At 41.1% G+C, this 22,621-nt stretch overlaps 1 protein-coding gene across 2 annotated transcripts; it reads left to right on the top strand.

Annotated features, from left to right (window-relative positions):
* Positions 1-1,517: 1,517 nt before the first annotated feature.
* nprl2 (NPR2 like, GATOR1 complex subunit) lies at positions 1,518-22,401 on the top strand. 2 transcript variants are annotated; one of them, XM_060918292.1, is made up of 11 exons: positions 1,518-1,617; positions 4,301-4,392; positions 7,673-7,841; positions 9,981-10,089; positions 16,452-16,588; positions 16,807-16,904; positions 16,998-17,034; positions 17,149-17,242; positions 19,043-19,157; positions 21,643-21,785; positions 21,875-22,401. In XM_060918292.1, the coding sequence occupies exons 1-11, from the start codon at positions 1,534-1,536 to the stop codon at positions 21,940-21,942; spliced, it is 1,146 nt and encodes a 381-aa protein (XP_060774275.1). In that variant the 5' UTR covers positions 1,518-1,533; the 3' UTR covers positions 21,943-22,401. The 2 variants fall into 2 exon arrangements, with proteins under 2 accessions (XP_060774275.1, XP_060774276.1); XM_060918293.1 differs by lacking the exon at positions 21,875-22,401 and having other exon boundaries at positions 19,043-19,146; positions 21,643-21,781.
* The last annotated feature ends 220 nt before the right edge of the window (positions 22,402-22,621 follow it).

Below are 22,621 nucleotides of genomic sequence, written 5' to 3'. Positions count from 1 at the left end.
TCTTCTTCTACTTCTTGCTACTCCTGCTAGGGGTCGCCACAGCGGAACATCATGTTCAAACAGGTTCCCCTGTTTGATTTGGCATAGGTTTTTCCATTGGCTGCTTCTCGCCAGGGCCGCGTTAACCCTTGCCGAGGCCCTGGGCAGACACCCCCCCGAGGCCCCACCCCCGCCTGTTGTCAACTGCGCTCAGCAAATTCACCCCCTCAGACGTGCCTGTCTAAGTAGACACAGAAACTTAAATAATGACAGTGGCACAATTAGAAATACTATTGAATGATAAAACTTTATATCCATCAACACCTATTTAATCGAGAAAAAGCAATGGTGAAATAGGCAATTGCATGGTGAAAAAATCCATCAGACATCACGGTTAACAAGTCTGGTTAAATAAAGTTTAGCCTCAAGAAGCCTTTGAATGAGTGAGCCAATGAACAACATGTCAAGAACATAACCTAGGCCTACAACAGTTTCTTTAGTATTCAGAACAAGAACATTCATTTGGTATATAACCGTTCATTTTCATTTTGGAATCCAGGCGACTTTTAACTTGTGAAAACAAAGAGCGATAACAAAGAAAGAAAAATATCTTGCTTCTCAGAAATAAATCTCAAAATGTTAGGCTATGTGAAACATTTCATCCTTTCACACACGTAATGTCCCAAACAGCAGTGGCACACAGCTTTGCGCATTCAGTTTTACAGCCATGGGTCAACTTACAAGGGCACTTTCCTACTTTTCTGGAAAGCGAAGTCATTAATTAAATCATTGAACTCAAGCTGGCGTAGCGTGTGAAGACATGGTGGACAGTAATCATATTGACAATGACGGGTGATTTATGCGACGGGACAAGGTGGGCTTCCTTACGGGTGGCGAAATGCATCAAAAATGTTATCAATATGATCAAAACTTCTGAAAATATCGTTTCATATTTTCCGATCTGGGCGGCACGGTGGTGTAGTGGTTAGCGCTGTCGCCTCACAGCAAGAAGGTCCGGGTTCGAGCCCCGTGGCCGGCGAGGGCCTTTCTGTGCGGAGTTTGCATGTTCTCCCCGTGTCCGCGTGGGTTTCCTCCGGGTGCTCCGGTTTCCCCCACAGTCCAAAGACATGCAGGTTAGGTTAACTGGTGACTCTAAATTGACCGTAGGTGTGAATGTGAGTGTGAATGGTTGTCTGTGTCTATGTGTCAGCCCTGTGATGACCTGGCGACTTGTCCAGGGTGTACCCTGCCTTTCGCCCGTAGTCAGCTGGGATAGGCTCCAGCTTGCCTGCGACCCTGTAGAACAGGATAAAGCGGCTAAAGATAATGAGATGAGATGAGATTTTCCGATCTCGCTACCTCTGAGGCCCCCTAGTGGCCGAGGCCCTGGGCAGCTGCCCATGAAGCCCATTAGGATAACGCGTCCTTGCTTCTCGCCCATGTCGACTATGAAGTCAGAATTTAGTGCGCGTTCACTCGCACTTTTATTTTGAAATACCGAGCAGAGAGAATCCTGCCGTTTAAACCGTCAACATTGTAGTCCGCTTCACAGGGATGATCATGGGCACTAACAAGCTGATTGAGTGTGTGTTTTTTAGTGAATTTCATCCAACTCTTGGACCTAAAATCACTTATCAGGTGAGAAGATGTAACAGTGTTCTGGGTGCATTTAAAAACAGTGCATTGCAGTGAACCTGGTGATGAGTGAATAGATTTCTGCTTAATGTTGTGGATCCGGTGTCACGGTCTGAATTTACCACAGTATAAATTTACCAACTTGGTATAATTGGGCCTAGTCTGAATTTACCACCCTAATATGAGATTTATGTTCATACTTGAATTATTTACACTTTATCTTGATGAATATTGATTTGTTTAAGTAAGACTCCTCATGATTATAATACAACCCCGATTCCAAAAAAGTTGGGACAAAGTACAAATTGTAAATAAAAACGGAATGCAATAATTTACAAATCTCAAAAACTGATATTGTATTCACAATAGAACATAGACAACATATCAAATGTCAAAAGTGAGACATTTTAAAATTTCATGCCAAATATTGGCTCATTTGAAATTTCATGACAGCAACACATCTCAAAAAAGTTGGGACAGGGGCAATAAGAGGCTGGAAAAGTTAAAGGTACAAAAAAGGAACAGCTGGAGGACCAAATTGCAACTCATTAAGTCAGTTGGCAATAGGTCATTAACATGACTGGGTATAAAAAGAGCATCTTGGAGTGGCAGCGGCTCTCAGAAGTAAAGATGGGAAGAGGATCACCAATTCCCCTAATTCTGCGCCGACAAATAGTGGAGCAATATCAGAAAGGAGTTCGACAGTGTAAAATTGCAAAGAGTTTGAACATATCATCATCTACAGTGCATAATATCATCAAAAGATTCAGAGAATCTGGAAGAATCTCTGTGCGTAAGGGTCAAGGCTGGAAAACCATTCTGGGTGCCCGTGATCTTCGGGCCCTTAGACGGCACTGCATCACATACAGGCATGCTTCTGTATTGGAAATCACAAAATGGGCTCAGGAATATTTCCAGAGAACATTATCTGTGAACACAATTCACCGTGCCATCCGCCGTTGCCAGCTAAAACTCTATAGTTCAAAAAAGAAGCCGTATCTAAACATGATCCAGAAGCGCAGACGTCTTCTCTGGGCCAAGGCTCATTTAAAATGGACTGTGGCAAAGTGGAAAACTGTCTGTGGTCAGACGAATCAAAATTTGAAGTTCTTTATGGAAATCAGGGATGCCATGTCATTTGGACTAAAGAGGAGAAGGACGACCCAAGTTGTTATCAGCGCTCAGTTCAGAAGCCTGCATCTCTGATGGTATGGGGTTGCATTAGTGTGTGTGGCATGGGCAGCTTACACATCTGGAAAGACACCATCAATGCTGAAAGGTATATCCAGGTTCTAGAGCAACATATGTTCCCATCCAGATGACGTCTCTTTCAGGGAAGACCTTGCATTTTCCAACATGACAATGCCGGACCACATACTGCATCAATTACAGCATCATGGCTGTGTAGAAGAAGGGTCCGGGTACTGAACTGGCCAGCCTGCAGTCCAGATCTTTCACCCATAGAAAAGATTTGGCGCATCATAAAACGGAAGATATAACAAAAAAGACCTAAGACAGTTGAGCAACTAGAATCCTACATTAGACAAGAATGGGTTAACATTCCTATCCCTAAACTTGAGCAACTTGTCTCCTCAGTCCCCAGACATTTACAGACTGTTGTAAAGAGAAAAGGGGATGTCTCACAGTGGTAAACATGGCCTTGTCCCAACTTTTTTGAGATGTGGTGTTGTCATGAAATTTTAAAATCACCTCATTTTCCTCTTTAAATGATACATTTTCTCAGTTTAAGCATTTGATATGTCATCTATGTTCTATTCTGAATAAAATATGGAATTTTGAAACTTCCACATCATTGCATTCCGTTTTTATTTACAATTTGTACTTTGTCCCAACTTTTTTGGAATCGGGGTTGTAATTTAGTTATTCTTTCAAATTTACCAACTTGGTATAATTAGACTGCTGTCATTGGACCTAGTCAGAATTTACCAGCCCAATATGATAGATTTATGATCATACTTGATCCACAAATAAATTATTTTCACTTTATCTTGATGAATATTGATTTGTTTGAGTGAGACTCATCATGATTATAATATTGTTATTCTGTCAAATTTACCAACCTGGTATAATTAGACTCCTGTCATTGGACCTAGTCAGAATTTACCAGCCCAATATGATCTGGGATTTACGTTCATACTTGATCCACAAATAAATTTTCACTTTATCTTGATGAATGAATGAATGACCCATGTTTTAGTTCCAGTTTATGCACTAAGTAGGCTGATCAGGACCAGCCAGCAGCCAGGAATGATGAACTTTATCTTCATGAATATTGATTTGTTTAAGTATATATGAAAGAACGAAGTCAGAATGTAAAGTGTTTTGAACAACTTTATTAACTTCATTTACACATACACTAATAAAATTCAATCCAAACCATTCTTGTCTACTGATGATCAAATCTCACAATTGTAGTCACAATTAGCGTTCTATTAGTCCACAAATGTGTTGAAATGCTCGGTACAAAATCGCAGCAAGAAATGGTAAATTTAGACTTCCCGGAAGTTGACCCAGAAAAAAAAAAATCGGTACGCGCATGGTAAATTTTTATACCAGCGCACGATCAGACCGTGACACCGGTCAAGTGCTCTTGTCAGTGTGTTTACATAACAGGGATTGTGCCAGTGAGTTACAGTGGTGTCGTGTCTGTTTGTTTGTTCTGCAGGTTCCTGAAGAATATATATCAAGGGAGTTGTTTGATACAGTGCAAGTATACATTATCACCAAACCCGAGCTTCAGAATAAGCTCATTACAGTGTATGTATCCATCCATCCATCATTTATGTTTCTAGTCTCATAGCTCTGGTGTTTTCTAACATTGGCACTGGGTCTAAAGACACAATGGAATGTGATGCTGTTGGAAAATAAAAAATATCAGCCGAGTGCTGTGATGTAGTTACCACCCCTAAGCTGATTATTTTCCAATAACAACACATCCCATAGTGTTTTATTTCTCTTATATCACAGCAGCCGGCAACTATTACACTTATTTTATTAATTAAAGACCAACACTGTCCATTGGTTTAAAGTTACATTCTATGGAATGTCAACGAAACAGTAAATTCCTGTTATCACTTCTGCTATAGCACACATACAGTGGGGCAAAAAAGTATTTAGTCAGTCACCAATTGTGCAAGTTCTCCCACTTAAAAAGATGAGAGAGGCCTGTAATTTTCATCATAGGTATACCTCAACTATGAGAGACAAAATGAGAAAAAAAAAATCCAGAAAACCACATTGTCTGATTTTTAAAGAATTTATTTGCAAATTATGGTGGAAAATAAGTATTTGGTCAATAACAAAAGTTCATCTCAATACTTTGTTATATACCCTTTGTTGGCAATGACAGAGGTCAGACGTTTTCTGTAAGTCTTCACAAGGTTTTCACACACTGTTGCTGGTATTTTGGCCCATTCCTCCATGCAGATCTCCTCTAGAGCAGTGATGCTTTGGGGCTGTCGCTGGGCAACACGGACTTTCAACTCCCTCCAAAGATTTTCTATGGGGTTGAGATCTGGAGACTGGCTAGGCCACTCCAGGACCTTGAAATGCTTCTTACGAAGCCAATCCTTCGTTGCCCGGTGGTGTGTTTGGGATCATTGTCATGCTGAAAGACCCAGCCATGTTTCATCTTCAATGCCCTTGCTGATGGAAGGAAGTTTTCACTCAAAATCTCACGATACGTGGCCCCATTCATTCTTTCCTTTACACGGATCAGTCGTCCTGGTCCCTTTGCAGAAAAAAACAGCCTCAAAGCATGATGTTTCCATCCCCATGCTTCACAGTAGGTATGGTGTTCTTTGGATGCAACTCAGCATTCTTTCTCCTCCAAACACGACAAGTTGAGTTTTTACCAAAAAGTTCTATTTTGGTTTCATCTGACATTCTCCCAATCCTCTTCTGGTTCATCCAAATGCTCTCTAGCAAACTTCAGACGGACCTGGACATGTACTGGCTTAAGCAGGGCGACACGTCTGGCACTGCAGGATTTGAGTCCCTGGCGGCGTAGTCTGTTACTGATGGTAGCCTTTGTTACTTTGGTCCCAGCTTTCTGCAGGTCATTCACTAGGTCCCCCTGTGTAGTTCTGGGATTTTTGCTCACCGTTCTTGTGATCATTTTGACCCCACGGGGTGAGATCTTGTGTGGAGCCCCAGATCGAGGGAGATTATCAGTGGTCTTGTCTGTCTTCCATTTTCTAATAATTGCTCCCACAGTTGATTTCTTCACACCAAGCTGCTTACCTATTGCAGAGTCAGTCTTCCCAGCCTGGTGCAGGTCTACAATTTTGTTTCTGGTGTCCTTTGACAGCGCTTTGGTCTTGGCCATAGTGGAGTTTGGAGTGTGACTGTTTGAGGTTGTAGACAGTTGTCTTTTATACTGATAACGAGTTCAAACAGGTGCCATTAATACAGGTAACGAGTGGAGGACAGAGGAGCCTCTTAAAGAAGTTGTTACAGGTCTGTGAGAGCCAGAAATCTTGCTTGTTTGTAGGTGACCAAATACTTATTTTACCGAGGAATTTACCAATTAATTCATTAAAAATCCTACAGTGTGATTTCCTGGATTCTTTCCCCCCATTCTGTCTCTCATAGTTGAAGTGTACCTATGATGAAAATTACAGGCCTCTCTCATCTTTTTAAGTGGGAGAACTTGCACAATTGGTGGCTGACTAAATACTTTTTTGCCCCACTGTACATGTGCAGCAATGAGAATGGGGATGAGAGAAGATGCAAGGAGTAGACATAAAGAAAGTTGGTGAATTCAAGTACCTGGGGTCAACTGTGCAGGAAAATGGGGGCTGCGATAGTGAGGTGAGAAAGAGAGTGCAGGCAGGGTGGAGAAGGATTTCGGGAGTTATTTGTGATAAAGTCTCAGCAAAAGTGAAAGATAAGATGTATAAGACAGTAGTGAGACCAGCTGTGATGTATGGATTGGAGACTGTAGCCTTAACAAAGAGACAGGAGTCTGTGAAGATTCTCAGTCATCCAGGCCATGGTAAACTGTGGGTGGTAAAAGAGAGCAACTGGACTTGCTTGAAGATTCTTGAAGACGTTTCACCTCTCATCCGAAAGGCTGCTTGAAGATTCTTGAAGACGTTTCACCTCTCATCCGAAAGGCTTCTTCAGAACTGAAGAAGCCTTTCGGATGAGAAGTGAAACGTCTTCAAGAATCTTCAAGCAAGTCCAGTTGCTCTCTTTTACCACCCACAGAAGAGACAGGAGGCAAAGTTGGAGAATGTTAAGGTTTGCGATGGGAGTGATGAGGTTGGACAGGATAAGGAACGAGCACATGAGAGGGACAGTACATGTGGAGAGCTTGGGAATTAACCTAAGAGAGATGAGATGGTATGGGTACATCTTGAGAAGAGATGCAGAGCATGTTGGAAGGAGAATGTTGAAGATGGAGCTGCCAGGTAAACGAAAACGAGGAAGGCCAAAGAGGAGATACATGGATGTGGTGAGAGAGGACATGAAAGTGGCAGGTGTCGTAGAGAAGGATGTGGAAGACAGGGAGTAATGGAGACAAAAGATCCGCTGTGGCGACTCCTAATCGGGAGTAGCCAAAAGAAGAAGATGACTTCTGCTATAGCAGCTATAAACTGTTGTTCTTCTCTCTCTCTCTCTCTCTCTCTCTCTCTCTCTCTCTCTCTATCTATCTCAAAGTTAATAAGACAAAACATAGCTTGTCATTTTACAGAGAAACAGGAAAGACCAAAATATTCTGTCCTGAAAACTTTTACTCTCACAAAGTCCTGAGACTGGAGACTCCTTCCAAAAATGCAAATAAACTTCACCGTATCAGCAGTGGCGCATATTTTTAAGGCCTTTTTTATTTCGACTGTTTGTGATACAAGTCCCTGTGTAAGTTGTTACGAATCACATTTACAGCAATTACAGGAGCTACTATCTGATTCATGCTGCTCTAGAAAACTAATCCGTCATCTTCTGACCAGTGTCAAGCATTCAACAGTGCTATGGTATAAATGTCCTGAAGTTGCATTGTACTGAAAAGCTTTGTTGTCTCTGACCCTTCTAGGACTGCAATGGACAAGAAGCTAATTGGATGTCCAGTGTGCATCGAGCATAAAAAATACAGTCGTAATGCCTTACTCTTCAACTTGGGTTTTGTGTGTGATGCTCAGACGAAGACATGTGCCCTTGAGCCCATAGTCAAGAAACTCTCACAATACTTGACAACTCTGGAGGTGAAATTTCATTTGAATACAGAGGACAGGTGAAGGCTTTAAAGGGATCCTCCAGCGGATTTATTCTCAAACTTATTTTAATTTTCTTTAAAATGCCAGATTGGCTTGACATATGTGAGGACATCAGGTAGTGGTCGCTTGGAGCAACTCGACTGTTTATATTCTTTGTTTACATCATAGTTTTGCTAGTTTTACAAGTATTTTACCAAAATGATCAGTTTTGAAATAAGTATGACTCATTGTGTAGCATATAAATGCCACAATGATGCTAAAAAGAAGGCACAAGCTGGAACTAGACTTCATTTTCGCAGAGAAAATTCCAAGTGTGCGTACTCAGCTGTGGCAAAGGGTCACCGGCAGAAATTGGATCAGACATGAGACCTTGTGCAGCAAAATCTTTTTTTTTTTTTCCACATCATCTACAGAAAGTGTGTGCGCGCACGCAGTGTGTGGCTGCGTGCTCTAAAATCTTGGTTTAAGATGGCTCAACTCGCAGTGCGACATGACACTTCACGCTTTAAAATATCTGTTTTAAACCATACCCTACACTCTTCGTTAATCCACCCAGCACCAGCTGTAGATCATGTAAAAAAGATTTTAGAGCACAAAGTGTCATGTTGCAGTGCGAGTTGAGCCATTTTAAACCGAGATTTTAGAGCGTGTAGTCGCACACTAGGGCTGCTCGATTATGGAAAAAATAATCACGATTATTTCAGTCAATATTGAAATCACGATTATTCAAACGATTTTTTGAAACAATGCATTTATTCAGCATTTCTCTTTAAAGCAAAAAAACCCCTCTTTGTTATTGATCATTTACATTCACCTTTCTTTCAAACTGAAAATAAATATAGTCTAGAAAAACTTAAGTTTGCGATGTATAAAACAAAATAAAAATATTCTTTTGACATAAGGCAGAGAAAAACAAATGTACATGGCTGCATGTCTTTGGCTAAATAATATCCGATGGATGCTGTGAATGCGTTGTGCCTCTCCGAACTCGTGGCATACGGAGTGGCATTGTAGAGAGTGGCTGAAATGGATGGCTGCATTGTCTTGCTGGTTGTGGCGGCGTCGGCTTTATCTTTTTGTTTGTTTTTTATTGTTTCGTCGTGAATAACTTTATGGCTCAGTTTCAGGTGGTTGAAGAGGTTTGTAGTGTTGCCATGAGGCGCAGATACTACCTTATTGCAAATCTTACACACGATGCGCTTCTGTTCCACGTCGGATTCTTCGAATCCAAAGTGATCCCATACTACAGACGTTTTTCGTCCCTTTTTGTCGACCAACCGATTCTGCCCTCCTTCTGTCATCTTGTGAGCCTACCTCGTGCCAAACAATTCACAATTTCTCCTCCTTTCACCTGCGTGAGTGGAGAGCCATAGAGACACACACACTGCTTCCGCCGCGTGAGTGTTGTCAGCAAGTCTGCGCATGGGCCCGCGGGAAGGAAATGTATTGTGTGTGCGCGTCCCCGACAAATGGTAAAATAATCGTTTCAACTCGATTATATGAATTTTGAGATCGTTTGACACAAAAATCGAAATCATGATCAAAATTCGATTAATTGCACAGCCCTATCTCACACACTACACATTATACACACTTTGCCACACACACTATCTGTAGATTATGTAAAAAAGAAAAGATTTTGCAGCATGAAGTCTCATGTCTGATCCAGTTTCTGTCGGTGACACTCTGCTACAGCTGACTAAGCACACTTGGCATTGTTTCTGCGGAAATGCAGTCTAGTTCTAGCTTGTGCTTTCTTTTTAGCATTATTGTGGCATTGATGTGCTACACGATGAGGCATACTTATTTAAAAACTGATAAATTTGGTAAAAATACTTGTAAAACTACAATGTAAACAGAGAATATAAACAGGAGAGTTGCTCCAAGCAGCTACCTGATGTCATCGCATACGTCAGCACTGCAGGAAGCCCATCTGACGTTTTAAAGAAAATTCATTTTCTCAAACACTATTTGGTCTCCGAAAATCAAAGTTTGATTTTTAAAATCTGTGACTACTTTTACTTAAAATAAGTTTGAGAATAAATCTGCTGGAGGATCCCTTTAAAGGACTGAAGTTGAGTATATTTTGGTGCACAGTATGTTAACATGGATTTTTCTCTTTATTAGCTGGAGAGTGGCTTTATTTCAAACGAGGAGAGCAAACAGAAGCTGTTGCCCATCATGTCTACATTACTTGAGGAGCTCAATGCGACAGGAGCCTGTACTCTTCCTATTGGTGTGTATATCGTGCTCTGTTATACACACTTTCATTAGGCACCTATGAAGAATTCCTGGTTCGTGCTGGAATAATCTCACGCTTAGACTGCTCAAACCCACCATGTTGTTGTGTTTCTTTCCCTTATATATGACTTTTAATTGGAGGAGACATGGAAGTATAGATTAGAGAGAAGGGGAATGAAAGTCAGTAGGAGAAAGACGGAGTACGTGCACATGAATGAGGATGACAGTGGAATGGTACAGCTACAAGGAATAGAGATGATCAAAGCAGATGAGTTCAGATATCTGGGATCAACTGTACAACCCTGATTCCAAAAAAGTTGGGACAAAGTACAAATTGTAAATAAAAACGGAATGCAATGATGTGGAAGTTTCAAAATTCCATATTTTATTCAGAATAGAACATAGATGACATATCAAATGTTTAAACTGAGAAAATGTATCATTTAAAGAGAAAAATGAGGTGATTTTTAAATTTCATGACAACAACACATCTCAAAAAAGTTGGGACAAGGCCATGTTTACCACTGTGAGACATCCCCTTTTCTCTTTACAACAGTCTGTAAACGTCTGGGGACTGAGGAGACAAGTTGCTCAAGTTTAGGGATAGGAATGTTAACCCATTCTTGTCTAATGTAGGATTCTAGTTGCTCAACTGTCTTAGGTCTTTTTTGTCGTATCTTCCGTTTCATGATGCGTCAAATGTTTTCTATGGGTGAAAGATCTGGACTGCAGGCTGGCCAGTTCAGTACCCGGACCCTTCTTCTACGCAGCCATGATGCTGTAATTGATGCAGTATGTGGTTCGGCATTGTCATGTTGGAAAATGCAAGGTCATCCCTGAAAGAAAATGGGATGGGAGCATATGTTGCTCTAGAATCTGGATATACCTTTCAGCATTGATGGTGTCTTTCCAGATGTGTAAGCTGCCCATGCCACACGCACTAATGCATCCCCATACCATCAGAGATGCAGGCTTCTGAACTGAGCGCTGATAACAACTTGGGTCGTCCTTCTCCTCTTTAGTCCGAATGACACGGCGTCCCTGATTCCCATAAAGAACTTCAAATTTTGATTCGTCTGACCACCGAACAGTTATCCACTTTGCTACAGTCCATTTTAAATGAGCCTTGGCCCAGAGAAGACGTCTGCGCTTCTGGATCATGTTTAGATACAGCTTCTTCTTTGAACTATAGAGTTTTAGCTGGCAACGGTGGATGGCACGGTGAATTGTGTTCACAGATAATGTTCTCTGGAAATATTCCTGAGCCCATTTTGTGATTTCCAATACAGAAGCATGCCTGTATGTGATGCAGTGCCATCTAAGGGCCCGAAGATCACGGGCACCCAGTATGGTTTTCCGGCCTTGACCCTTACGCACAGAGATTCTTCCAGATTCTCTGAATCTTTTGATGATATTATGCACTGTAGATGATGATATGTTCAAACTCTTTGCAATTTTACACTGTCGAACTCCTTTCTGATATTGCTCCACTATTTGTCGGCGCAGAATTAGGGGAATTGGTGATCCTCTTCCCATCTTTACTTCTGAGAGCCGCTGCCACTCCAAGATGCTCTTTTTATACCTAGTCATGTTAATGACCTATTGCCAATTGACCTAATGAGTTGCAAATTGGTTCTCCAGCTGTTCCTTTTTTGTACCTTTAACTTTTCCAGCCTCTTATTGCCCCTGTCCCAACTTTTTTGAGATGTGTTGCTGTCATGAAATTTCAAATGAGCCAATATTTGGCATGAAATTTCAAAATGTCTCACTTTCGACATTTGATATGTTGTCCATGTTCTGTTGTGAATACAATATCAGTTTTTGAGATTTGTAAATTATTGCATTCCGTTTTTATTTACAATTTGTACTTTGTCCCAACTTTTTTGGAATCGGGGTTGTACAAAGTAATGGCGAGTGCAGAAGAGAAGTGAAAGAGAGTGCAAGCAGGTTGGACTGGATGGAGGAGGGTGTGAGGGGTGATTTGTGACAGAAGGTTGCCAGCAAGAGTGAAAGGGAAAGTGTACAAGACCAGCTACAGTGGTGCTTGAAAGTTTGTGAACCCTTTAGAATTTTCTATATTTCTGCATAAATATGACCTAAAACAATATCATATTTTCACACAAGTCCTAAAAGTAGATAAAGAGAACCCAGTTAAACAAATGAGACAAAAATATTATACTTGGTCATTTATTTATTGAGGGAAATGATCCAATATTACGTATCTGTGAGTGGCAAAAGTATGTGAACCTTTGCTTTCAGTATCTGGTGTGACCCCCTTGTGCAGCAATAACTGCAACTAAATGTTTCCGGTAACTGTTAATCAGTCCTGCACACCGGCTTGGAGGAAATTTAGCCCATTCCTCCGTACAGAACAGCTTCAACTCTGGGATGTTGGTGAGTTTCCTCACATGAACTGCTCGCTTCAGGTCCTTCCACAACAATTCGATTGGATTAAGGTCAGGACTTTGACTTGGCCATTCCAAAACATTAACTTTATTCTTCTTTAACCATTCTTTGGTAGAACGACTTGTGTGCTTAGGGTCGTTGTCTTGCTGCATGACCCACCTTCTCTTGAGATTCAGTTCATGGACAGATGTCCTGACATTTTCCTTTAGAATTCGTTGGTATAATTCAGAATTCATTGTTCCATCAATGATGGCAAGCCGTCCTGGCCCAGATGCAGCAAAACAGGCCCAAACCATGATACTACCACCACCATGTTTCACAGATGGGATAAGGTTCTTATGCTGGAATGCAGTGTTTTTCCTTTCTCCAAACATAATGCTTCTCATTTAAACCAAAAAGTTCTATTTTGGTCCATCCATCCACAAAACATTTTTCCAATAGCCTTCTGGCTTGTCCACATGATCTTTAGCAAACTGCAGACGAGCAGCAATGTTCTTTTTGGAGAGCAGTGGCTTTCTCCTTGCAACCCTGCCATGCACACTATTGTTGTTCAGTGTTGTTCTGATGGTGGGCTCATTAACATTAGCCAATGTGAGAGAGGCCTTCAGTTGCTTAGAAATTACCCTGGAGTCCTTTGTGACCTTGCCAACTATTACACTCCTTGCTCTTGGAGTGACCTTTGTTGGTCGACCACTCCTGGGGAGGGTAACAATGGTCTTGAATTTCCTCCATTTGTACACAGTCTGTCTGTCTATGGATTGATGGAGCAGGGTTTCCTGCAGAAAATCAGTTAGTCAAGGTGGTGACCAGGGGGGAGGGGGCGTCGCCTGGGGGGCAGTGGCGGCGGCGACAGTCGAGCCGGGGTTGTGGTTGGGTGGGCGGTGTCCTGTTTGGGTGACGTTGGCGTGAAATCTGGATCACAGGGCCAACAACTTCTTTAAGGGCAACAGCCTTCTTTTATTTACTGAACTCTTTTTATAAATAAACAAAACAGTTAATGTGCAATAGCACAATAACAAGATAACAACATACAATCAAAGTGCAATAACAAAATAAGAAGAATGTTATTATAATTAAAAAAATAATATTAGAAAATAATGTTGGCGTAGCAACAGGTGATAGATGGCGCAGTAATATATCTAACCAGCAGATGCCGTTATTCGGCCTCATCGCGATGCGGCCATATTTTAATTGTCTATGCATGCATGGATGCGGCAGATTTTTTTTTTTTTTTTTTCCGGGGGCATGTAGTCAAGGCGGGGGGGCAGTTGTTGTCAAGGCGGCCGCCCTAACTATAAAGCGCTGCGGGAAACCCTGTGGAGTCCAAAAACTCTTTAGAGATGGTTTTGTAACCTTTTCCCGCCTGATGAGCATCAACAACGCTTTTTCTGAGCTCCTCAGAAATCTCCTTTGTTGGTGCCATGATACACTTCCACAAACATGTGTTGTGAAGATCAGACATTGATAGATCCCTGTTCTTTAAATAAAACAGGGTGCCCACTCACACCTGATTGTCATCCCATTGATTGAAAACACCTGACTCTAATTTCACCTTCAAATTAACTGCTAATCCTAGAGGTTCACATACTTTTGCCACTCACAGATATGTAATATTGGATCATTTTCCTCAATAAATAAATGACCATGTATAATATTTTTGTCTCATTTGTTTAACTGGGTTCTCTTTATGTACTTTTAGGACTTGTGTGAAAATCTGATGATGTTTTAGGTCATATTTATGCAGAAATATAGAAAATTCTAAAGGGTTCACAAACTTTCAAGCACCACTGTATATTGTATGGTTTGGAGATGGTGGCACTGACAAAAAGACAGCAGGCTGAATGGGAGGTAGCGGAGTTGAAGATGGTGAGATTTTCATTGGGAGTGACAAAGTTGGACAGGATTAGAAATGAGAATATTAGAGGGACAGCACATGTAGGACGGCTTAGAGACAAAGTGAGTGGCAAGATTGAGATGGTTTGGACATATACAGAGGAGCAATCCAGGGTATATTGGGGAAAGAATGCTGGAGATGGAGTTGCCAGGTAGAAGGAAAAGAGGAAGCCCAAAGATAAGATTCATGGATGTGGTGAAGGACGACATGAGGACGTTTGGTGCTACAGAAAAAGATACAGAGGACAAGAGGAGATGGAGGGACATTATCCGCTGTGGCGACCCCTAACGGGAACAGCCAGAAGAAGATATGACTCTTAATTATTTCTATTCTTATTTAAATTTGATTTCTATTTTATATTTATAGACTTAATTTGTATATTGCAAACCCCCCCCCCTTTTTATTTTTATTTTTTATTTTAAATTTCTGTAGGTCTCCAATGCTAGGAGACTTCTTTTTGTTTCTTCTGTTGTCTAACACATTTTAGTGGAATGTTGACCCCTGTGTTAACATACATATGACAAATAAAACTGAACAAAGTTAAAAACAAGCCGCTGGTCCTTAAAGGTAGACTGCCTTTCAGATTTTTATGCCTCCGCCACCGTAAGGTGCAGGAGGCATTATGTTTTCAGGTTGTCCGTCTGTCCGTGCATGCGTCCGTCCCGAAACCTTGTGAACACGATATCTCAAAGGCTAATGAAAGGAATTTCACCAAACTTTCACCATTTGTGCATTTGGGGACAAACATGAACTGATTAGATTTTGAGGTTAAAAGGTCACAGGTCAAGATTACTGTGAGGTCAAATGTCCATCCCCAAACTTTCTGAACACCATATCTCAAAGGCTAATGAAAGGAATTTCACCAAACTTTCACCATTTGTGCATTTGGGGACAAAGATAAACTGATTAGATTTTGAGATCAAAAGGTCTAAGGTCAAGGTCACCGTGAGGTCAAATGTCTGTCCGAAAACCTTGTGAACACAATATCTCCAAGGTAAATGAAAGGAATTTCACCAAACTTTCACCATTTGTGTGCTTTGGGACAAACATGAACTGATTAGATTTTGAGGTTAAAAGGTCACAGGTCAAGATTACTGTGAGGTCAAATGTCCATCCCCAAATCACAACTTAATAAGGCGTGTAGTCTACCAGGCGGAGGCATCCCCATCGACACCGTTGGCATCGAGTTCTATCTAGTTCAAGTTTAGGTCATAAAAAGAATGTTCCCTGACACTCAATTATTTTGTTTAGTGGACTGTAAGCTACTGAATTCGAATCACAGACTTCCAATTTTATCAGGTGTTTTTAAATAGAACAATTAATGAATTTAGGGTCACATGGCTCTAAATTCTCTGCTATTTTTTCCTGCTTCATCATGACCCAATTCAAGATACTATGTCATGCATCACATGGTGGGCTTTCCCTGTTTGCCAAGGCATTGTGGGATACAAATTTAAAACAGGAGAGGAAAATTCAGGACGTGAGTGTGCGAATGAAACGTGGAAGATCGACTACAGTAACGGTACGCGAAAAGAAAAGATATGTTGCAAAAGAAAGGAAACACAGGACCAAACTAATAAATATCGGTGGCCACCGAGCACCTTGGTGTAATCAGCTGTTCGTTTAGCGACAGAATGATGTAACTGTCAGTGTGCACGGTCAAAGGTAAACCTGCACATGCGCACACGGGCTTCCTCTGTCTGCTTGACTGTGCGAAGCGAGCGATTTCATGCACGTTTTTTGCTCGGGAATCCCTTCAAATTAAATAACTTCCCAGCCAGAGTGGCCTGATATTTTGTGAGATATTACAGAAATTAACATGTCTCACAATTACCAAATTTCAGAGGGAATTAAATTTCACCGATTTTTTTTTTTTTATGAAATTGAATGGCCATCTAGCTTTAAATGCCATCCCATAATCTCTTTGACATGCTTCTATTTAACCAACACACTTATCTCTCTTCTTGTTAGCTTTCTTTTTTCTTCTAGAAATTGGAGAAAAACTACATAATTAAATCTCATATTTTATTTGTTATTGTTGTATTATTTTAACACAGATGAGTCAAATACAATTCACCTGAAGCTGATTGAGCAGAGGAAAGACCCCGTCATCGTTCAGGAGTACGATGTTCCGGTCTTCACTCAGACCAAGGAACGCTATATCAAATCTCAGTGGGATCTCACCACACAACAGGTTTGCAGCTTAGAACTGCTTGAAACAGGAATGCAATGCTGAAAATTATGGTGATTTAAAAACATCAGTGGAACATAAATGGACTGATGTGCTACATGATCGTGGTATGGGTCTTTTGTACAACTGTCAGTAGATGATTGGGACAGAACCACTAGTGTGGCACTTTGTGTTGCTTTGGTACCATTGCTGTTACTGTATGTCACTGTATTGTATTGTAGATTCTGCCCTACATCGATGGATATCGACACATACAGAAGATTTCTGCTGAGGCTGATGTTGAGTTGAACTTAGTACGAATCGCCATTCAGAACTTACTGTGAGTTCTGTTCTTTTGATCAGCAAAACAAAATTGACATATTTATACACATTTCTAAAATTCCTGAGCAGAGCCTAATATTTCATTTTACAGGTATTATGGAGTTGTAACACTAGTGTCAATATTTCAGGTGTGTGCCACTGATTTATAAAAATCATATTATTTTGTTGGCCATGTGGTGAAATAATAATAATAATAATTATTATTATTATTATAATACGAACTTATCTGTGAACTTTCCTAGTATTCCAATGTTTACTGCCCAACACCGAAAGTCCAGAGCCTGATAGATGACAAAGCTATTCAGGAAGAATGCCTGCATTATGTCAATAAACCTGGTAAGCTAGGAACCGTGTGTAATCATTCCAGTGTTTGTGAGTGAACATGCCAGGGATTCCCTGTTTTTTAAAAATAAGTGGTAAAATGAAATATATTATTCTATCCACATTCACTGGATATAAGCAATCACGCGCTCTGATTGGCTACTCTACTACTAGAGTATCTGCTCATATACCGTGAGTAGAGAAAAACAAAATGGCAGAGCGTGTTGCGGAACCAACCGAGGACGAAATAAAAACTGTACTCAAAAACAAAACCCCAAAAATGATTAAGTATTTAAAATAAACAGAAATGGCTAAAAGAATATAGGTTTTTGGATTTCCCCCGCACAGTATCTCCTGTTCCACACTCCAGCCCAATCGGTGGTGGAAATGTACTTTTAAGTTGGTTTGCCAACCGCCAGAAAACCCAAAAGAAGAAGAAAACCCCAAAAATACAAAAAAGGCAACAAAATATGGAATAAAAGTATTTGATGGTAAGAACGTATCTTTATTTTTCAAGTATTATTACAGCATTTTTCACAAATTGCTCCTGTCATTTCGCTGGTTTGTTTACATTCTAAGCAGAAATAATTTTGTCAGACCTTTTGTATAAAGGTTTTTTTTTTATTCGAATTTGCCAAAAATAAAAATGCTGTGTTTTCTCAAAATCCAGTGAATGTGGATAGAATAAGACAGTTATTCCATGCAATCTTGTCGTACATGGCTTATAGCTGACTCGGTGCTATGTGCCTCGTCGGCTATCGGCGCGTGTACAACTTGATTTCATGGAATAACTGTTAATTATTTTGTGCCTGTCATTATGGTTAGAGTTCAGGAGTATGGTACTGTTCTAGTTTTGTATCCCTGTTTTGTGCTCAGTGTTGCTGGGATAAGCTCCAGATCCACCGCACCCCTGACCAAAGAAAACACTTACTGAAGATGGATGAACAAGGATGATTAAAAGTCTTCAAAATATGATAACATACTCATAGTGCATTCTCAGACCTCAATATTTTATGCTTCAGATGTGATGCATATTTTTTTGCCTGATGCTCATTGTAAATCCGTTTATTAATGCTGAACTGATGAGAGATTATGTTCACTATGATGAACATAATGGTTAGGGTTAACGTCGATCATGGCAATTCTAATCTGCTGCTCTGGAACTGATAACTCTAAATGTGTCATGTGTGCTCAGTTCAAGTTAAAGTATCGTGTTTGTTAAACCTTCTCTCTTACCCCTTTTCCACCAAATCAGTTCCAGGGCTGGTTCGGGGCCGGTGCTGGTTCACAACTCGTTCAACTTGCGAGCCAGCTGAGAACCAGTTTGCTTTTCCATAGCTCGCGGTGCTAAGGGGAGCCATGTCAGTTACGTCGCTGTATATGTCAGTTACGTCGCTGCGTTTGCATAAACCTTGGCGTGAATGTCGAAGCAACAACAACATGGAGAAGAAGAAGCAGCAACAACAACAATAATGGATGACTTCGCGTTTGTACAGCTGCTGCTTCTTGGCGCTTAAAAATGGCGACCTTTCGCGGTCTTGCGATTGTTGGTCTTAACAACTCTGCCCCCCCTCGACGTAAGCGGTTCTTTCTTCTGGCCCAGCAAAGAGCTGGTGCTAGCCTGGAACCGGTTTTTCTGGCCCCAGAGCCAGTTCTTTGTCAGTGGAAACAGAAAACTCGGTTCCAAACTAAGCACTGGCCCCGAACCAGCCCTGGAACTGCTTTGGTGGAAAAGGGGCATCTGTAATAGCTCCTCCCTCTAATATATAGGTTTTTACAAGTGTGTGTGTATGTGTTCGTTCTGTGGCGCTTCAGGACAACGTGTGAGCCTCCGAGATGTTTTTCAGCTTTATTGTGGTTTGACTCCAGGAACTACAGTGCGTGACCTGTGTTCTCGCTATGCTCAGCAACTACAAAAGGTAGATGAGAGGTGAGCATTAAGGGTATAGAGACTTTGCACCGTCACATGACCCCATAGCAATGGTAACTACGCTGCCATGACAAGGGGCACATTTGTAGTGCTTCATTTAGCCGAGTTAGTTGTTTATTGTTCGGTATGGGATTCATCATCCGGGGGAAAAAAACTAGAGAAATTTCTTAACATAGAAGGGAAAAATGGGGAAAAACATTCAGCAGGACTCTGTGTCGAAAGGAGAGGTAAAAAAAAAACCTATAGTATGGTCACTTCATTTCCATGAAGTGTTTAAAAACTTAAAATTAAAAAAAATTAATTTCACAACTGCAGCAAGGTGCTCATTCTTGTACAGCAAAGTGAACATGAGCCTCAATACAGCAGCTCTGCAGAGTCTAACCTTCACCGAGACTTGAGTCCATTTATGTTCAGGGATCCTTTGGCATGCGCTCGGTACCCAGTCGTGATGGGAAACATCTGATGCTGATTTGTGCGCAATCAGCACACTGTTTTCACAGAGTCTTTGCACGTCTTCTGTCCGGTATGTGACGGTAGACGGGTCTAAGTGCAGGAAGAGTGTTTGTTAGCAGGTGTGATATTTACAAAAACAAAACACAAATGAAACTGAAAGCAGAGTCATAAACATGGCTAGAAACAAACGTGACAGTAATAATGATATTTCATAAAGTCTCTGTGTCCTTATATGTGTGTGCTGATTGCACTCAAATCAGCATCAGGTGCTTCCCATAATGACTGGGTCCTGAGCGCTCATACAACGCACTCCAAAGGATCCCCGAATGTAAATGCACAAAGTCTCGGTGAAGGTTAGGCTCTGCAGAGCTGCTGTGTTGAGGCTCATGTTACACTTCACTGTATAAGAATGAGCACCGCGCTGCAGCTGTGGAATATATATTTTTTTATTCTTACCTTTGTGGAAATTAAGTGAGCATACCATAGGCAGGGATGTGGTTTTTTTTTTTTTTTCGCGAATTCGCGGAATTCCACTTTTTTCACCTCAAAATTTGAAAAAAATTTTTTTCCGATTTTTCGCTCAAAAATCCGTATTCATATCCTATTCGTTCCTACTTTCAGTATTTCCGTCATTGAGATGAAACGAGGTACGTGATTGGCCCATCGCTCTGTAACAACCAATGAACGCGCTTGTTAGATAGCTGTACGTAAGCTCACTTCAAACAAAGAGTTGAAAGATGGCAGCCTCCGTGATCGAGCGTAAAGATGCAAATCGAGTTAAAGAAATCGACAGAATAGTGAAAAACAAGTTCCGCTGGGAATGGTTGGGGAAAGAGGTTGCTACAGACGTTGGACATAAGACTGAGACATTTGTTCAGTGATTTCGTTCTTTGGGGAGAGGGCAGAGGTCTCTGGCTGTCAAGTTTGGGGATGCTAGGACCTCCCCTGCCCGAGCTACGAGCGTCCAAAGTCGGGCTGGAGCCCGGGATAGAAACGAAACCTAAGCGGAGCGCCGCGGCTCGCCTCGGGGCGAATTGCGTCCCAAGGCGCGGGGCTAGCACGCCCTGCCCGTGCTGGTTCTTTGGGGTGAGTGTGTGTGAGTGAGTGAGTGTGTGTGTGTGTGTGAGAGAGTGAATGTGTGTGTGTGTGTCAGAGTTGCATGTTGACCATTAAATTGGCTTGAATTTGTTAATCATGACAAGTTTTTTCTTGTGTGTTTGCTTGCCATTTTAGTACAATTTTTAAGTCAGAAAACCCCAGAAACCAGGAGCTTCGGGGGGCTTCGCCCCCCTTGTCCCCCCACCAGGGTGCTGCCCTGGACCAGCTGGGGGCCTACGGCCCCCAGACCCCCAGCTAAAATTTTCAGATAATTTCACCAGCCCCAAATCACATCCCTGCATAGGGTGTTTGACCTCTCCTTTTGACACAGATTCCCGCTGAATGAAATTTTTTCCCCCCTTCTATGTTAAGAAATTTCTCTATACCTCCCGATGAATTACTTTTGGTAAATTTAAAAAATCTGATGTCTTTGTTTCGTTCAGAATGATTTGCATGTCTAAATAACGCAGCAAAACCTTCCCATACTGATCAATAACTAACTCAGCTGAATGAAGCACTACAGGTGTGCCCCCTGTCATGGTGGTGTAGTTACCATTGCTATGGGGGTCACATGACGGTGCAAAATCTTTTATTTCTTTTCTCACTTACTTGGATGTTTAATCATGCAGCATGTAATTCGGATTGATTTAAAGGGTTTGTTTTGTTGAAAAGATTGATTTCAAGAGACTACTGCAATATTTCTTTTAACTCTTTGTCCTCCTGGAACCTGTCACAAGATCCAGTCTTACATTCTTCCAATCATTTTGTTATCTAAATGTCTTATTCTGTCCTGTGTATTTCCTTTCTTACTTGGTTAAAATCTGTACTTTGCTTTTTGGGTTGACAGTTGATTTAATTTGGATTTTGCCACGTTTTATCTAGCTCTAGGAAAGTTAATGCCCATTCATGAATGCTTATGTTTTCCGGATTGTAGAAAGCTGATCCAGTTTGGCTTAATGAAGGGCCTGATTCGCCGGTTGCAGAAATATCCTGTTAAAGTTATTCGAGATGAGAGGAGTCGTCCTCCAAAACTTTACACTGGTTGCCACAGTTATGATGAGATCTGCTGTAAAACTGGCAAGTGATTTCTATTGTTTTCTTTCCGAAAATGCAGTAGGGTTTAAAGATGAGGAAATGCTGATCTTTATTTCTGTCTGTGTTTGCAGGAATGAGCTACAAGGAGCTGGATGAGCGATTGGAAAATGACCCCAATATTATTATCTGCTGGAAGTGATGTCATATTAAAGATGGATTTGTAGATTAATTTATTTGATGAGGTCGACAACCACATTTCAGTCGAGCTGTAAGGTAGTATCACTGGGACCACAGACTGAGAAGCATAAGCAGACGTGTTATGTGACCTACTCTCACACAGGGCCCGACCCAAAATCCAAGAACATATATACAGTCAGGTCCAGAATTATTGGCACCCTTGATAAAGGTTATGGGGTAATATGTCATTAATTAGCTTAATCTCAAACTGAAATGAGTGAAATCTAACCTTTAATTTATTTTATATATATACACACACACACACCATGTTTAACAAAGCCACAGCTATTGGTATCCTTAGAGCTTTATTTTTAAAGCTTCCCGAGTGTTTAAACTAAATTTCTCTGGACACTTTGTGAACCCTACTTAACATTTACAATAAGTAGATGTTGCACAATAAAAGTTTGGACCCACCTTCTAATTCAGTGTTTGTTTGTTTTTTTTTTTACCTTGCCCACGACGGAGTAAGTGAGGTATTGTAATCAGTGCAGTTTGTCTGTGTCTGTCTGTCTAACAAGCTAGTGTCTAGACGGTTGCACCGCTTGAGTTCAGATTTTCAGGGTAGGTGGGCAATGGTCCATAGATTACCTGATGAAATTTTGGGGGTAATCGGGTCCAAGTGAAGGTCACTGGAAAGGTCA

Source organism: Neoarius graeffei, chromosome 4, assembly GCF_027579695.1.
Source record: "Neoarius graeffei isolate fNeoGra1 chromosome 4, fNeoGra1.pri, whole genome shotgun sequence".
NCBI classification, from domain to species: domain Eukaryota; kingdom Metazoa; phylum Chordata; class Actinopteri; order Siluriformes; family Ariidae; genus Neoarius; species Neoarius graeffei.
The sequence above is the reverse complement of the archived record's forward strand: the minus strand, read 5'-3'. Positions and strand labels throughout refer to the sequence as shown.

Bases quoted from the DNA above. Each gene is read 5' to 3' on its own strand.
- nprl2 (XM_060918292.1), top strand. From the start codon at position 1,534: ATGATCATGGGCACTAACAAGCTGATTGAGTGTGTGTTTTTTAGTGAA. The intron at 1,618-4,300 runs GTGAGAAGATGT...TTTGTTCTGCAG, and splicing joins GACCTAAAATCACTTATCAG to GTTCCTGAAGAATATATATC. The intron at 7,842-9,980 runs GTGAAATTTCAT...TCTCTTTATTAG, and splicing joins AATACTTGACAACTCTGGAG to CTGGAGAGTGGCTTTATTTC.